The 17,230-nt window shown below is 49.7% G+C and overlaps 7 protein-coding genes across 7 annotated transcripts; 2 read left to right on the forward strand and 5 right to left on the reverse strand.

The window, feature by feature from the left end:
• Nucleotides 1-615: 615 nt before the first annotated feature.
• Nucleotides 616-5,604, forward strand: N7525_003073 (MFS multidrug transporter; the record flags this gene model as incomplete). The annotated part of the gene is made up of 13 exons (XM_061212598.1): nt 616-836; nt 895-1,165; nt 1,212-1,312; nt 1,373-2,130; nt 2,223-2,486; nt 2,541-3,066; nt 3,701-3,745; nt 3,807-3,942; nt 4,000-4,413; nt 4,469-4,598; nt 4,654-4,896; nt 4,952-4,999; nt 5,051-5,604. The coding sequence occupies 13 exons, from the start codon at nt 616-618 to the stop codon at nt 5,602-5,604; spliced, it is 3,711 nt and encodes a 1,236-aa protein (XP_061069619.1).
• Nucleotides 5,605-6,018: 414 nt separating this feature from the next.
• N7525_003074 (uncharacterized protein) lies at nt 6,019-8,288 on the forward strand (the record flags this gene model as incomplete). The annotated part of the gene is made up of 3 exons (XM_002559485.1): nt 6,019-6,091; nt 6,150-7,428; nt 7,487-8,288. 3 exons carry the CDS (start codon nt 6,019-6,021, stop codon nt 8,286-8,288), a joined length of 2,154 nt encoding a protein of 717 aa, XP_002559531.1.
• Nucleotides 8,289-8,502: 214 nt separating this feature from the next.
• Nucleotides 8,503-9,165, reverse strand: N7525_003075 (uncharacterized protein; the record flags this gene model as incomplete). Its single annotated transcript, XM_002559484.2, has 2 exons — nt 8,503-8,744; nt 8,817-9,165. Coding segments are annotated over 2 exons (591 nt in total), but the record flags the coding sequence as incomplete, so codon positions are not given.
• Nucleotides 9,166-9,540: 375 nt separating this feature from the next.
• N7525_003076 (uncharacterized protein) lies at nt 9,541-11,493 on the reverse strand (the record flags this gene model as incomplete). The annotated part of the gene is made up of 2 exons (XM_002559483.1): nt 9,541-10,590; nt 10,669-11,493. The coding sequence occupies 2 exons, from the start codon at nt 11,491-11,493 to the stop codon at nt 9,541-9,543; spliced, it is 1,875 nt and encodes a 624-aa protein (XP_002559529.1).
• Nucleotides 11,494-12,003: 510 nt separating this feature from the next.
• N7525_003077 (uncharacterized protein) lies at nt 12,004-13,135 on the reverse strand (the record flags this gene model as incomplete). Its single annotated transcript, XM_002559482.1, has 2 exons — nt 12,004-12,534; nt 12,590-13,135. 2 exons carry the CDS (start codon nt 13,133-13,135, stop codon nt 12,004-12,006), a joined length of 1,077 nt encoding a protein of 358 aa, XP_002559528.1.
• Nucleotides 13,136-14,096: 961 nt separating this feature from the next.
• On the reverse strand, nt 14,097-14,486 carry N7525_003078 (uncharacterized protein; the record flags this gene model as incomplete). Its single annotated transcript, XM_002559481.1, has 2 exons — nt 14,097-14,154; nt 14,206-14,486. The coding sequence occupies 2 exons, from the start codon at nt 14,484-14,486 to the stop codon at nt 14,097-14,099; spliced, it is 339 nt and encodes a 112-aa protein (XP_002559527.1).
• An 856-nt stretch (nt 14,487-15,342) lies between these two features.
• Nucleotides 15,343-16,929, reverse strand: N7525_003079 (putative nucleoside hydrolase; the record flags this gene model as incomplete). Its single annotated transcript, XM_002559480.2, has 6 exons — nt 16,870-16,929; nt 16,714-16,817; nt 16,494-16,663; nt 16,408-16,442; nt 16,035-16,334; nt 15,343-15,972 (listed from the first exon to the last, which is right to left on the reverse strand). Exons 1-6 carry the CDS (start codon nt 16,900-16,902, stop codon nt 15,343-15,345), a joined length of 1,272 nt encoding a protein of 423 aa, XP_002559526.1. The 5' UTR covers nt 16,903-16,929.
• Between the last annotated feature and the right edge of the window lie 301 nt (nt 16,930-17,230).

Genomic DNA, 17,230 nt, shown 5'->3' on the forward strand with positions numbered 1-17,230 from the left:
ATGGCCTCTAAGTTTTGTACACTGATGTATTTATTGTAACGTACTTCACTGTACTATTGGTCCGACGACCGGATGGCTCACTACGAGCGACAGCCTCTTGACCTAGGAAACAGGACCCACTACTGAGAGTAGGAGGGAGGCACTTTGTAGGACTGTGAATCGCAGAGGAATAGGGAAGGAACACCACAAACGAGAGTAGACACTTGGTCACCCTCTCTAGGATCTTGTCATCGCATGGCAATCCACCTAGCTGTTCTCCTTGCCTCGAGTTGATCTGCCACGGATCCGTTGTTCTTTCTTTAATCGGGGTGGCCTGCTTTCGGTGCTTAAAATGACGTGCAGATAAATCAACCAGAGTTTATGAGGAAATTTTGGATAATTTCCTCTTCAATCAGCCACACAAAGGCGTTGTTGTTGACCTTCCTGAAAGAGAAGAGATAACCGGGCACGTGACCGGCTTTTCGTTAACCGGCAAACATATCCCCATCAGGCATCTGACAGATCGGACTAAGCCACAGCCTAAGGTCAATACACATTGGCTAATCCTCGTGTCTATTACTACAGGGCTTAGTTGGCTAGCGTTTTGTTACTAAAATCGCATGGAAAGCCACAAAAATGAGCGAAAGAGGGTCGGAAATCGTCTACCGAGCGGAAAATGTCCCGGTTCGCTTCTTTAAAGCATGCCGATGGTGCAGAAGACAAAAGATGCGCTGTGATGCGCGTAGTCAAGTCCCTTGTTTCCGTTGTCGCTCGAGCGGCCGGGACTGCATTTTGGATCCGATCGATGATGGCCGGCGACGGAATGATCGTCGGCGGAAAACAACAACCCCCGCAAGGTGACAATTGAAATATCGATCCTGCATATGAATGTAACAAGCTAATATACTGCCAAAGAAACCAAAGCACTGCTTCACCTCTGGGCTCTAGGACCGGATATCACACTCCGGCATCAAGAGATCAGGGGTTCTCACCTGCTACGGTGCAAGATGGTGGCTTTGACACTCCCATTGATTCTTTACCTGATTCGACTGGATTAAGCAGTCTCCAGCGATCTTATACGTCTGATGCGAATGGACCGGAATCCCAGCAGCTCAGCCCTAATGAAATGATCGCGCCTGCGTCAGCAGTACACTCTATGTCTGTGAATTTGCTAGACACTAATGATGTGAGTAACAGTCATACCTTTTGAACAATTGGTATCGATCTAATAGACCAAGATCTTTATGGAAAATTCAGCCAAGGGTGACTCTAGAGGAGATATTGTCGCTAGAGGAATCGTCAGTGAGGAGCTTGCTCGTGTCATGTATGAGAGGTATGGTACTAACAGCCAAAAGCAACTGCAGTGGTATCAAATCTAACTCTCCCGGTACAGATTTACGGGCGGATCGAAAAACTTTCTCCCTCTTTTCGATCCGATCAGAGACACATTCGACTCCGTCCGTTCAAGATCGTTGTTTTGTTTTACGGTAATCATCTATCTAGCTAGTCGCGCGGTGACAGATCTGCGCGGAGACACGCATATGCAACGAGTTCTACAAGATGAGGCACAGCGTTTGGCCGAAGACAGTTTCTTTGAGCGACCCACGAAACTGGAGACAGTCCAAGGAATGATTCTCCTAGCTGCCTACTCCGAAAAGACATGGTTCTCTATTGCCCTTATTCTTCGCACCGCCTTGGATTCTGGATTGGAGAAATCTTTGGACACCTTGTTGTCCCAAGAAAATGTACCCCGAAGTTCGCTCTCGGCTTCCATGGCTGAACGAGAACTAGTGTGGAAGACAAGAACTTGGTTAATCACCTTCATATTGGAGTTGGACGTCGCATCTGGCACGGGACGCAAATCACGCATTGCCGAAGTCGACGTGGTAAAGCTGCGCAAATTCCTTGACTATCCACTCTCCCTGCCCTTTGATATGCGTACTGTGTGTATTATTGAGCTTCATCAACTTCGAGGTAAGACGACCCAAACTGCGCTTGTGATTTATCTGTCAAATGACTCACATATGGCAGGTAATTCTCGTGTGATTATTGACAACACTTCAACTATTGGGGATATTGTGTCCACCGAACTACCGGCCATTATGACAAGATTGCAAACCTGGTGGACGACGTGGGACGAGATCCATGAAAGTAGGCTGGCCTTTCTCGCTTGGAGTACACCCATCCATCATCCGGACTAATTCTGACTTTAACAAAACTTGAAGACAATGGCTTTCATATAGGGGCGTTTCAACGCAGCAGCCTCAAGCTTATGCTTCACTATGCCAGGATTTTTGTTTTCTGTGCTTCCCTAGCACGAATTCAAAAATTAGAACCAGCGTACACGGATTCAAGCTCCGAAATCCTCGACCAGGATGTGATGAATCTGTGGCAGTCCCTTGTGACAACAATCATGGACCAATTAGGCTTTTTGATCAACGAGCCAGCCTATCGCTGTCAGTTACCCTGGGCGCCAACGTATCCGGCTCTCACCATCGCTTTCGTCAGTAAGTTGATCATTTCCTCAATCAGCCACATACAATTTGCTAATATAAGCTTAGCAACATTTGCTCTTCGGGTCGCCAGGTGGCGCCCGAATTTGATCAATCAAAGTCTCCTACTTGAAAGAGCAGAAAGAATCTGCGATTTCCTCAAGCAACCCCCATACCCCGATATCCACCGGACTGTCTCCATCTTCGTGAACTATGCACGCGCCTTGATTGCGAGTCAGCGTCCGCAGAGCAACCATAGTACAGATGTACCCATCCTGGCTCAAAATGAGGGCCCACCATTCGAGGGAGCTGGTAACCCCATGATCAACGGCCCGCCTCCATCAGGAGTGGGTACCCTCGACGATCTCCGCTACAGAACTGGCCCGGCCATTCAGGGCGATAAAGATTCAAATATGGTCTCAATGCCAAGCAGTGACCCATCTGCGGTGGCCAGAGCGCCCGTATCTCGGCTATCCGGCACGATGGAAGCACCCAACTGGACTGTATCGAACTCCATTGCGGATTCTTTTGGTCTGTTTGAAGAGGGGCAGAACGATATCTTTGATTTCTTGCCTATGATGCCAGCGATGCCACAGTAACAATAGCATACCTGATACACCGTATTGAAGTTTTAGATTATTCCAATCCCTGTGTCCCAACTTATGAGTGATTCTCGCAAGGACCAAGTTCTAGGCTTGTAGATCAACCCTGATACTTGTCCCAGTGAACAATAGATTGGGCCGCAACGCGCAAGCCAGTATACTTTTTTCACATGTTTTTAGTCACACCAGTCTAGATCCCCCACTGAAAATTCATCTTAGCAATCAATTTGTGCATAGGGGGCAGCCATCCATGTCCGGACCCTACCCGGCACCGTTTGCGGATTGCCCTAACACCCGGCCCCGTACCGGCCCCGGTTTCCCGTGCAAAAGAAATTGAAGTATACCAGTCTCCTATTGGCTTGCTACCTACTCTGACATGATAGATAGAGGTATTATGCAGGATCAACAGGTTCTAGCCATGGTGACTCAAAAAATCGTCAGGGTTTTCGCTATGGGTCCGCCGGTTGCAATGGGAACAGAAATATTCTTCTATGGCTTATATAGCGCTACAGTCCTCATCTGCCGGAGTTCTCAGAATCAAAATATAATAAATAAAAACATACTTCCAATCTTCTTCCTTTTTGTTCTAGCTTACCCCACTCACTTGATGGTGCAATATGGCGTCAGAAACGAAATCCTTAACGGCTCAGATAGCCGCCATCCTTTCTTCAGGTGAGCTCAGCCTCTGGTATTTCCCGGTCTGCTCTAAACATGGTTTAGACAAGAATGAGAGTTGCCAGAACTCTCTGGCTTCAACGGAGAATAATGAAAATTCAAATCGCGAATATCAAATAGTTGAATTGTCTCAAAATGAACTCCTTGTCGAGTTTCAGGAGAACTCACCCAAAAACCCACCAAACTGGGCCTTTGTACGCACGTATCTATACATCTATATATGAAGAGCTGTCCACTGACGAATCAAATAGAGCAAAAAGGTCTACAATGCAGTTGTGGGGCTATTTATTGTCCTCAATAGCGGCATATCCTCCGCACTTCCTAGTAATGCAGTCCCCGCTATCATGCAGGACTTCCACGAGTCCGGAGACCAGCAAAAGGTCTTACCAACTGCTGTCTTTCTGATTGGCTATGTGATTGGCCCCCTGCTATTCAGTCCATTGAGTGAAACTATTGGACGGAAACCCGTTCTCCTCTGGTCTTTCACTGTTTTTGTCCTCGCGACACTTGGCTGTGCTCTGGCGCCAAATTGGTCCTCTCTTCTCGTCTTTCGGACTATTTGTGGTCTTACAGGGGCTGCTCCTCAGACGGTTGTTGGTGGTATTTACGCGGACTTGTTCTTCGATCTGCGAAGTCGTGGTCGTGCGATGGCGATGTATATGTCGGTATGTGATCAATCACCTCCACGCAATGTTTGAATAGTGCTGATACCTCTCCCAGGCCTGCAGCTTTGGTCCCATTCTAGGCCCAATTATCTCTGGATGCTCGGTCAAATATGGTTGGAGATGGACCTTTAGGATCGACCTCATTCTGACAGGCGTTACCTGGTTGGCTCTGCTCTTCACGTCTGGTATGGTTATCACTTGGCCCCAATTGTGGCATCAGCTGATCTCGTATCAAACTAGAAACCTTTGGTCCGGCACTCCTGAAGCGACAGTCTGCCAAATTGAGAAAGGATTCGGGGTCCAATCGATACTTCTCGCGTCAGGAGCTCAACCTGGACTCAAGATTCACTCCGATGGAGATTATCACTCGTCCCATCGCGATGCTCTTCTTTGAGCCTATCATCACATCAACATCCATCTATATTGCCCTCGCATATAGTCTGGTCTTCTTTTACTTCCAGGCCTATCCCATCATCTTTGGAGGTAATGCTCCGCTAGGAATTCGCATATCATATCCAATACTAACATAGATTAACAGGCGTCTATAACTTCACCGTCGAGCAAACTTCCCTCACATACATCCCAAGTACGTCTACCCTTCCCGTCAATATTCCCAAACACCACTAACCCATCACAGTTGGCGTCGGCGCCGCATCTTCCGGCTTCGTCGCCCTCTACTACGACATAATCTACGAAAAAGCCAAAAAGCTCAACAAAGCCTGGACCTCCAGCCCAGAGTACCACCGACTCCCCATGTGCTGCATCGCCGGGCCATGTCTAACAGTAAGCATGTTCTGGCTCGCCTGGACGGCCAAGTCCACCGTCCACTGGGCAGCACCTGTGATGTCAGGGTTCATCTTCGGGTATGGATTCCAGACCATCTTCATCTCACTTCTTACCTACGTGACCGATGCATACAAGATCTACTCTGCCAGCGCACTGGCCGCTTCCGTTATTCTGCGGAGCATTGCTGGAGCGCTTTTCCCGCTGGCTGCCGATCCGCTCTATGAATCCTTCGGTGTTTCTTGGGCTACTTCCCTCCTCGCGTTTATTAGTTTTGCTTGCATTCCCATTCCTTTTGCTTTGATGCGCTGGGGCCCTTGGATTCGGGAGAGAAGTCCCTTCTGTCAGAGGCTGATTTTGGAGGAGAAACTCAGGGCTAGTGGGACGAATACACCTGCGCATGTATAAAAGCGGTTCTTGTTGGCTTCTAATTTTTGCTTTCGGGATTCTGGTTTATAAGAAATAAGTATGAAATAATGACTTGATAGCTAATTTATAATGAAGAAAGATTACGATTTACAGTCTATACAAGTACATAAGTACTCTGTGCCGTATACCCCCCGGTTATTATTTCCTCCTTTTCCTTATATCAAGCAACATTTGACCATATAAGTCAATGCTAAAAGACCACCAAAAGAAAGAAAATACAAGCCAAACCCCATGGAGATTTCGATCTAATAGCGCTAAGTTGAACCAACCAGAACGCCGAGTTGCCTTGCTCTAAAATAGTTTCGCTCCACTTTCAAAAGGTGCGAGATCGCGTCGCGTCTTGCTTTTCTTCATATTCTTGGGATTCTTGATATCCTTGTTTTATTCTTCGCAATGTACTCGCATATTCCAGCTGAAGGCACTTCAGTAACAATCGCTCATTGCAAGGCACAGAACCTACCAGTTGGTTCGCGCCCCCGATTCTCCACGTCAATATTAATACTAACCGGATACCGCCGATCAAGTCGATCGCATCCTTGAGCCTCAAACCATCGCACGTTTCCTAGAATTTGCGTTCGGTAAGCCCCTACCAAATGGTAGTCAACCCAACATCGAGCGCCTGTCAGTGGAGGAAGCCTCCTTCTTCAAACATGATCGAAACTTTCCCCCAGACACAGATGGGGAGCCCATAATGGCGAGTGTCATGGCGCGCATCGGATCCGACCGAGATTCAAACCGTCTCTGCCTGGTCGGAAAGAACATCCAATCCCTCAAATCCCGTCTATGGGAAGGCATTATCCCCCTGAGCGAGCAGCTCTGGCAAGAAAAAGGCCTCGACCGGCCAGAATATTTCGATTTCGCTTGTCAGCATCTATCGGCCGTGATCGCCGTATTCCAGTATTTGAATGTGCCAGCCGTGCGATTGTATCTTCGCGACACGTTCAATCACATCTACGACCATTGGACAGCGCTCGACACTGTTCTGAACAAGCGTAGAGAAGAGCAAGGTAAAGAGCGCATTAGTGTCGCTGGTCTCTGGACACAGTACATGACCGCGCATTTCGAGATGATGACCGAGCGCGCGCATAGATGGGTTACCGTGTATGCCAATAAACTGGGGGCCCCATTGTTGCAGGCTCTCTGGGAATACCGGCCACCGGGGGATGGTGACGGCCCATTGCACGAGCCTGATGCTGTGCAGTGGAAAATTACTGATTCGCTGCACATGGTGACGAAAATCATCGCCAATGCGGATTTTACCATCATGATCCCCATGAACGGTTACAAAGGGTACTCGGCTCCGCCGCGAGATGGTCCCGCGGCACTTCATGCGGCGAATCTGCTGGCGAGAAGTAAAGCGTACCATGAGCGTTTGAGCCTCCTTACTCGAGAAGCGATGTCCCGTAATGCAGCAGCGCGGACAGGTCCGTTTCTATCGTCTGGAGAGTCGTACCGCGCGACATCCCAAAGCCAGATCGAAGGTCTGAACAAATTGAGGAAAGAGGTGCGTGGTTCAGCTCTTGAGCCTGTTCCGCACGAGCCTTGGATTACCGCTTGCGCTTCAAATATTGAATATGGGAAGGAGAAGGGAAAGGACGAAAAGTATGGGTTCGCTGTGTATCGGTTGACCTATGGGCAGACGGAGTCTGAATGGACCGAATTCGTTCGCAAAGTGGAAGCGCATGTTTCCGATTGGGGCAAAGGCCAAACAGGAAGCAGTACCATCAAGGAGCACCTAAAGCTCCACTGGCTGGATGGGAAGGAATTGGGTTTTTCAGAGAGCGATATCGATGCATCTAAGCAGTGAGCATACCATTCCCTGTCTTTCTTTCGTGCATTTTCAAGCTAACAAGCCAAACAGGCACTTCAAGAACATAAAAGATGACGAGGAATGGTCAAACATACAAACTGGTGCTTTCCTCGTCGTTGACTCTGCATCCTTTGCCTCATATACCACCAATTCCTACAGTCCCGCAACCTCACAGGTCATCCCTGGTGACTTCTCCGGCTTCCTTCTGGCCGTTGACCCGGATTTCGACCCACAGGAGGGTATTTCCCGGCCAGACGAGTCTCCAGGCTTCAACGGCCAGATGCGAATTCTCGGAAGCCTTGTATGGAGTGATCTCTATTCCCTACTAGCATCGCAGACATCAGAACTCGAAGACTACTGGCCACTAGCAAGCGAGCACCCGAACATGGTATATGTCGGTCCAACTATCCCATGGCAGCGATTCATCTGGCAGAAACACAATGAGATGCGGTGGATTCTGCTTCGTGCGGTGATAGACCATGTAAAGCTCAATCCAGGAATGCCAGTAACGTCTGCTATGACATCTTCGACTGCAGTCGAATCAGCAGCCGCACCACCAGCTCCATCTATGCCCTCACCGACACCACCTGCGGAACGGAGTCTCGTGGATAACGCCCTCCGAACACTCTTTCTCACCGAGTTTCAGCGCGACATGCGCCGTCAGGGTCAATGGCAGGTAGCCACCATGGCTAATGAAATGCTCCGTCTTCAGCCAGGTGAGCAGCCGGATACAAGGCGGATGCGACAGATGGTACATGCTGAGGAGCAGCGGCGGGAGCAGCGGAGGCGAGATGGTTTACCTGAAGAGGAGGATAGTTCGGAGGAGGATCTTCCGGACTTCCCGTGGCAGTGATCATGTTTAGTATACGACTCGGGCTGGGCCTGGTTAATTGAGAATATTTATCACAATGGAGGTGAAAAAATTAGCTCGTTGGCTTTTTGATGGCTCGAGAGAGTCATACATACATATTGAAAGCAAAATAGACCAAATAGCCTATATGAGAACATGAAGCATAATCACTAGCTGGCATCAAAGAAAGCCCAGGGACACATCTTAAACCCTACCCCAAGCCCCAGATGAAATCTCCATCAACTTCACACCACCCCTTTGATGTAAATCGCTTGCGAGGACGGTCACCCGGGTCCGCAGCCCTATGACAACCAATCTGACACTGCTCATCCATCAAGTCCCTTCCACAACAAGGATAGTAGAACTTATCCGGGTAAGCCATGCGATAATCGTTATTGTCAACATCAAGTCCACCAGCAATTTCATTCTTGAAAAACTCTTCGTCAACAACATCTTTCTCTGTCAGGTGTCATGTATTAGTTACGTTTCCATCTGGCCATACAAACAGATCTGTTTATGGGATATACATACCAACGTGATATCTGCAACTTGTCTCCGAGTTTTGGGTGACATCGAAATCCTCCATGCAGTAGATGCAGCTTTCCATCCGCGGGGGCATCGGGTCATTAGCCATAGATTCGGAGGTGGGCTCATGCTTGGATGGTAGGGCAGAAGCGTCAGGAGTAGTGGAGCTGGGGACAACTGGGTTGTACCTTGCTTCAACCTTCTCTCCTAGTAGCCATTTGGAGGCGATTTCGCGGCCTTCTGGGCTGTGCTTAATGATATCTTGCAGGATAGCCTCTAGGTGGTAGCTTGATTGGCCATGAGTTGCATCCAGTAGGAGGGTCAAGTTATCTGCCTGCTCGTCAGGTGAAGACATATTGCAGTTGCAGAAGGGTCTGGAAGCCATGTAGATGAAGGATGGAGGTTAAGTCGTTGGTCAGGTTGTTATATTTCCTCAGATGCACCGCGTCACGCGTCGCGTGATGTTGTTTCATGTGTATAACAGACAGAATTGATTCAAGAAGCGGTGGAGGATGCGGTAAGGTGACCACCCAAGTGGCAATGTTCTCTTTGAGAAGATACCGCCTTGCAACTGTACGAAAAGAAACAGACCATACTGTAAAGCAGGCGCCTTAAGACAAAGGCACATATGCAGGGAACGAACTCGTCTATATGTTTTCGTCAGAGTGTGTGATGTCCATCAGCTTCGTATGTACACCCACATGGACTATGAACCGATCCGAAGACATCGTCAGTTCAACAGAGAAAGATTCTGAGCCAGGCTATTCCAATCCGAAAAGTCAACAAAGTTGGGATCCCAACTATCGATATCAAAGCCTGCCTCAAGCCGAGGATCCCCAGTCCCCACCCCATCAGCACAAGCAGCACAACTATCGTGAACGATTTGCTGACTCTGCTCCGCAGAATCGTGCGTCTGACGAATACGCCGCGCCTTATCCCGCAACTGCACAATCATCGGCCACTTAGGTCCGGGGTCCGGCCAAGACGGGTCATCAATCAGAGCGAACTGCATATCGATAGCGCGCCAGGCTCGTTCGACATGCGGGCCGGTTGGATAAACACACAGAGTCCAGAGAATGAAGGTGAAGAGGTGATATTGTGTGAAAGTCATCATCAGCCAACGGAAGCCACGCAGTAATTCGCTATTGTGCATCTCCAGACCAATTTCCATGCCATAGCAGGCCTGTGCCAGTGTCTCTTGGACAAGGTTGGAGTCGAGTGAACAGGCCGCCGGTCCCTGTGACTGCAGCTGTTTTTGTCGGAGGCACACTTCGGTCTTTATGAGGAGCAGCCGTCCGAGGAGGAAGCCGAAGCGCTGGATCGGGATATCTGGGTCGCTGTGGCGTAGGTATTTCTCCTCTATTGCGCCTTTAAACTCGGCGATGAGTCGCTCTGGATCGGCTGCTCCCACTAAGCTTCGATGTAGAGCCGGCCGTCCCCGATTAATTTCTATTACGATTAGAGAGAATGTCGTCTCGGTCCATCGGTTCTGCGATACGGCTGGGGCGGTGTTCGTCTCTGATAAGCACTGGTCGTCGATATTCAGTGGGAGTTCGGTGTCGCCGTAGTCGTTTTCCGGGACGCTGAGCCCATGATCTTCCGCTACTCGAGTATCGGCCGATTGGATATGTCCCCAGGTTCGTCGCCGTTGCTCGCATTCCAATTGTGAGAGTTTGAAGTTTTTCCCGTCGCGCTGGAGTCCGATGGACTGCGCGGCTCGGATAGTTACGCCGTGTAGTGTCCAGCCAGACCGGCCGCTATTGCTAAACCGAAAGCATGCCTAGTGAGAATGCATATGTCAGCCGTGCTAAGCACGGGAAATATTGATTCATGGACACTTGAAGAAACATTATCTCACCTGATATATCACCATCGCTTGCAACGAAGTAAGGGTCGGAGCATCCAAAAACTCGGAGTGATACAAAGACAATTCCATCCCATGTTGATACCGCCGCAGATTGGTATGCAGAACTTCATTATGAGGATCATCCGAAAGAAACGTTGTTGTGGCAGCAAAACAAATAGCAAAGAGCAAAGCACGTACATCAGCACGCACACTCTCAGGTCGGTTAATCGCAGCAAAAATACGTGACTGCGCCGTTGGAACATGAATGACCTTCACCAAGGGCTCTACAGAACTGAGAAATGCCTGCCAAAGCAAAACCGCCTGCCACTGACTCGGATATAGCTCCTGGATGTCAAGCTGAGGTGACAGCGGGTTCGTGAAGAGGCCATCTGCCCTTAAGGCCGGTGGTCGACGCGGACTTGTTGCACCGATGGGTGATCCAATTGCGGACTTCAGTTCCTGTTCCTTCTCCAGCACCCGCGAGAGGAGAGGCTCATTGATATACCGGCCGTCTTTGTCTAGAAACCCTTGGTGGGTAGGGCGATCTGGTGCAGCAGATCGGCCAGGTAAAACTGTACTTGGGTCTTGGTTTTGACTGTTCCCGGTCGAGCGTTCCTTGGTCATCGCCGCAATTAACTGTTCAAGATGCGCCAACCGTGCCGCAACATCGCTTGTGCTCTTCTTTGGGGATTGGCGCTTGATACGACTGGGACCTGGGTACTGGCAGGTTATATTCAACCGCATGCATTTGCTGCATGGTGAGTTCTTATCGCATTTGATCTTGTGCGCATGGCAGCGTAAACATGATCGTTCTACGTTGTATCGGCGTTGACTCATGGTCCTGTACTGGCGCAGCGATAGGGAAGCCAGCGCAGATTGAAGAGATCTGGGTAATGAGGAGAATTTCTTTATCAGATCCTGGCTTCTGCAATATATCAACGATCTAGCCTCGACCTGGTGACGCAAGTTCGGTGTTCGGTCATTCGTGAATTGCCGATAGTCCGATAATTGTGGGGCCTAAGTCCCATCTCCTCGACTGGCAATTATACATCAAGACAACTCATATCCTAAGTCAAATGATTATTATGTGAATAGAATAGCCTCAATATCTCTGTGACTGGATTTTATTCAATCTTCTGTTCACATCTTGTCCCCCGAGGTGGCTCCAATATCCCACCTTCATTGACCAAGTAACAAAACAGACCCACCCACTAATCGACATTAATGCGCCGAGTACCCTTAAAACAGATGCTAAATATAGACAACGCTAATAAAAAGGCCTCTGGACCATTTCCAGAAGCATCAAGAGCGCCAATTCTCCGCCCAATGAGAATCGAAACACAGGTATTATGAGATAAGAAGATCGCGGACACTCATGCCCTTCCTCCTTTGACCCTCAGAAGACACAGCTGGAGACTCTTCCGAGGACTTTGACAATGTCGTGCTCCCAGGGAAATTCTCGCTGATCGAATCAGCAGTCCCTCTCCGGTCCTGAGTCAACATAAGCAAGGCAGCTGAAGCCTCGTGATCAACACCCTGGAACTCTTGCATCTTTTCATTGGATGCCCATATCGGGCCCAGTGCCGGGCTAGGAAGGATAGATGAAGCATCCTGTGGGATATTGGCTGAGGGGACTTGAGTGCGGGGAGAGAAAGATGGGGATGTATCAGGGAATTCTGTAGGAGCAGCGTTCAACTCCGGTGACGCAGAGGTGGAGTATGAATAAGTAGAGGAGTTATCTCTTTGCATGGGCTCGCCTGTTTCTGCAATGAACTCTGGGGATGTTGGGGAGGGCGGTGCGGCAGGGGTGTGGGTTGATCCTCCAGTCTTCATGTCGCGGATACATTTCTCAAGGTAATTGACATAGTCAATGCTTGCCTGTGGGGATGATTAGCATAATTCAAGATTCCCGAAAGGAGTGTGGATGTCGTACCTGAAGAATGGCCAGCTTGTGCATTTCCTGCCCAGTGCATGCTGGAATCATATCCTTCAACGTCCCGAACTCTTCGTTCATCTTGGACCGTCGTCGACGCTCAATTAAACTGTGTGCGGTCTTGCGGGCGATCTTGCGTCCTGCAGCACTAGTCGCACTTGGTTGTTTTCTCTTAGAGTTCGATGTGGGGTTGGGAACTAGGTCTTCCGAACTCTGTGAACCCTTGGCAGTTTCCCTTGTCTTGGGAGCTTTTGAAGGCGACTTTGGCTTCATCTGGATGATCTTGCGAGTTCTAGTTGGGGGCGGAGGCAAATCAAAGTCCTCGAGTGGGCGTTTGATAGATGTACCCGACCGTGAGGTGTGACTTGTACGGCGACCAGAGAGCTCTGGGGAGGTCGGGGATGCTGGGACATAGGAAGGGTCTGATCGGGAGGATCTCCGACTGGCATTGCTCAATGCAGCAGGAGGTAATGTGAAGGTATCGCCGTCGGGCTTATCTTTGATAGTGAATCCGCCCGACATGGCTGGGGTTGGAAGTCGTGACATATTAAAAAAGAAGAATCGAATCGAATGGAGAGAGGGGAAGTAAATAGATTCGAGTAGAGTTGTACAGCAAGGGGTGCAGACCTTATAACCGTGAACATCCTCCAGGGCCAGGTTATAGATAGTGTCGCGTGCTTCCAAAGGTTGTGCCCACGAGCCATAATGGGCGACGCTGATTGGTCCAGTGGAGACCCGTGCTCCAGGGAACAACGGGCATTTGCTGGAGTAAAGAGTGGGGCCCAGCGAGCTTATTGGTAGGTACTGAATACTTAAATTAAGGTGGGAATAGGGGCCTACTCTAATGTACTTGGTACCCATTACTTCAATTGAGGTAGCCCAGCACGTGTATTAATTGGAGGACAGCCCTTCTCCAAGGCTCTCCATTACACGGACTCTCCTTTATGCTTCCAGTTTTTGCGGCTGTAACATTTATATCTTTCCTATTGGCTTGAAAAGCCTTGAAAGTCTGTCTTAAACGGTTACAAGTTGAGAGTCCAAAGTCCAACCTTGAAGCTTCCAAGGTTCCTTTCAACATGAGAGAGGGCATTTCATCCGTATCCCCGAGTGTCCCTCTCTCACACATGGCACGTGCTTCCTCTCCGGACTCTCAGTCCAATTGTGGGTACCAGAGACATTGGAAGCTGCCCAGGCTCAGTGACGATCCTTATGTCGGAGAGCTCATATTTTTACCTGGGCAAGTCCAGAAACCCCCGATGTTTCAATTTGATCTGCGACTGCGACAGTCATTGGCCTACCGGTAGAAAGCCTATTAGCCTTTCCATTTTTGTCTAGTTTATATCCCCGGGTGGGATCGGCGTTATCCTTAATTTGCAAGACATAACGAGAAACTGTAATAAAGACATTCAATTCACTTTTATTAAAAAACAAGATCCTTCATTCATATCACATGGTCCATAACACTCAATACTTCTTTGTCCATATACTTCCCTCCGACCCTTCTACTCTATTTGTAGAAATTCTCAGGGTTGCACTTCTCTGTGCATTGCAAGTAAACAGACCAGCTAAAAGCTCAATATTAGCGAAATTCACAAAAGAAGGACGGCGACACTCACCAGAACTTATCATCATCCGGTACAGCAATTGAACAAGCCTGAGACTGCAAAGAACACAGCTCATGGCAACGGTTGACATTAACGCGATTCTTATGAGACGATCCCGTCGACAGGGGAGCTTTGCCCCGTGTACCCGTTGCAGTGGCATTGTGGGAAGTTGCATTACCAGGGACACGGACAGCGATGCGGGCACCGTGGTACGCCCCGGAGAGATGGGGCATTGCAGCAGCGGTGCTGGTCAGGGCAGCCACGCAGACGGTGAAGAGAGTTGTGAGCTGCATGGTGGAAAGTGAAGGATCTGAAGAATAAAAATTAAGCTAGTAAGGTGTTGGAATTGATCTGAGGCAGGTGAGCTCAGTTGCTATGAGCCTCTTATCCCTGGACCCTGGCCCGTCTTATATAGAAACGTCTTGACGGCTTCAATCATCTGGGGGGTGGCTGTCAATCCCCGAGCCACCTGGGGAAAGGCCTCCTGGATTGTACAATGTTGCATGTTAGCGAGTTCGATAGGACTATAGTGGTAAGTGTCATGGTTGATCTCCAGGTCATCACATTCCACATTCCTGTGAGTCTGGGGGCCTCCCGCCTCCCGTCACAATTTGATACCTGACTTCATGTGTTGAACACAGCCAAGTACTCTGGTGATTTAGGTAGTCCAAGGCTTGGCTGTTTATTAGTGGATCGCAGTTACTCACACGGGTGCAATAGGGCATGTCTTGCGCGCCTTGGCGTAGTTCATGTCAACACTTCGCATAGTCCTACATTCCAGTGGGTGACTATCTCCGGTCATTAGTCCAATCATACTCCAAGGGAGAAAATAGAAGAGAGCCTTGGCGTCACGCTTGGCTTCGTCCGGCGTTATAGTGGATAGGGGTTTATGTATGGCTTGACATGACAGGAGTACGGACCAACTTCCCCAGATGGCATTGCTGAGAGGTATTTTGGCGCATTACTAGCTCTTTCTATTTAGCCAATGGTTCACTAGCATTCACGTACCGAAATATAGATCGGCCACGGCAAGCAATGTCCGAGATGTTTGCCTCCCTGAGTCCAAGAAGAGAAAGTAGATTCCAGTCTCTATAGAAATTATGCGTCTATACCCACCAGATGCGTTCCGCTTTATCTATAAAACGGAGATTACTTGAAGAGCCGGTCGATGATGACACTACCAAAGTTCTCCTCCCCAGGAGACCCATCCATCCGCCAGATACGATTGCCAGCGCGGCCACTCAGCCAGAGACCATGATCACTAGAGCTCTCCTCCTCACCTTCGATGCGGTGACGGTTGCGGCGGTCGATAACGCACATACCACGAGTCCATTGTCCACAGGCGTCGATCCGGATATCCTCAGGTGAGTTCGCCGAGTAAACCCACTTCGGGTCTTCGGATGTCAAAGCGTACCAGACGCACACAGGGTCGTGCAGACTTAGCATAGCATCATCGCCGACATGTCCAGGGTGCAGGCGCTCCAAGGTCCTGAAGGTGTGTCCCATGAAGGCGTGCACCCACTCGGCAAGCGGGGAGCCGGCATCCAGAAGAGGCGTAATGGCCTCCCGGAACTGGCCGCGAGATAGATTGTGACGGAGCGTAATGTCCAGCGGGAAAAGGCGCAGAGTCAGTTGCCGGCTGAGGTTTTTGGGGTACGGTGGGAGTCGGTCGCTCTTTGTGGGCGGGACTGTCGTGTGTGGGTTGGGCGAGGTGAGTGCGAAGATACGCGCAGCTGCCAATGCGTCTGCGTAGGCGTTGAACTCGCCCGTCGGTGTCACCTATTAACAATATCAGCCCATCTGTCTCAATATTTCTCAGGTCTGGAAAAGGCTTAGCTCACATTTCCTGGCTCGTTGATAGCACCGCCCATGACGACCACCTCTTTCACGCGGAGGAATGTCTCGGGATCTTCTGCTGCAGCTACAGCCAGATTAGTGAGCGGGCCCACTGCTACTAGAGTCACTGTGTCTGGCTCATTATCACGGAGCGTGCGAAGAATCTCCTTATATGCCGGACGCTTGGACGGGGTGAATGCGTGGTCGTTAGGGCCTGTGCAGTCCTCGGCAGGCTCAATTCCCTCGCCCTCTATAGTTTTAGCGAAGAGGTGCACCCACGCCTTACTAGCGGTGAGATGCGGGTGCTATTGAGAAATCAGCATAATTCACTTGCTTCTGGGCCAGTAACGGCCCGGTGTTATATAGGGCTTCGCATACCGTTGCGTGAATGCCACCAAGTCCGTCGATCCCATCTGCGGGGGCGTCAGTAAACAGTGTCTATAATATGGTAGAGCAATGCATACGGAAATAGTCTGCAAGCATTTTCTGGTCTGCAAGGGGATCTGCTGCACCAACAGCCAATATAGGACGGCAAGCTCTCAAGCTGCCAAAGCCTTCGGGCCGGCCGTTCTCGCGACGCCACTGCATCTCCCGCTCGATGATGTGGAACATTGACACTGCATTGCGGAGACAGCTGGATATCAGGTCAGTCAAAGTAATTTTCCAAATAAGATGATACCTTACTTCTGCACCTCGATGTTACCGAATGTCAACGAGATGAGGAGAACCTCTACCTCCTCTGGGGTGGCGGACAGAGCCAGCAAAAGGGCGAGGATATCGTCAATGCCCTGTGCTACGGTCAATATCAAAGCTATGACAATGGATTACGAGGTAGCATACCGGATCGGTGTCAATGATAATTTTCTTTCCCATGGTGAATGTTGTTGACCTTCAAATGTTGGAAGAGTGACAGAAGTGGGAGCTTATCAACGTTATCGGGCTGCGGGGGTTTCGTAAACCCCTCGTAGCCCTGGAGGCAAATCATATATTAGACACTTTCAACGCTTATATTAGCGACCCCACTGTTACTGAAACGATATTTACATTGCAGTCCGGTGCTAAGCGATGCTAATCATGGTATATGCGTATAACGAAGAAATACATGCTAGTCCAGGCTTGGGCCCGAAATTCCGGTGACCGACGGCCCCCGGAGTGCCAACCCGAGCCCCCGTTATCAACAACTGTGCCCCACCAAATGGCA

The sequence above is a fragment of the Penicillium rubens genome, assembly GCF_028828025.1.
Source record: "Penicillium rubens strain IBT 27055 chromosome Unknown utg000002l_segment0_segment0, whole genome shotgun sequence".
Taxonomy (NCBI): Eukaryota; Fungi; Ascomycota; class Eurotiomycetes; order Eurotiales; family Aspergillaceae; genus Penicillium; species Penicillium rubens.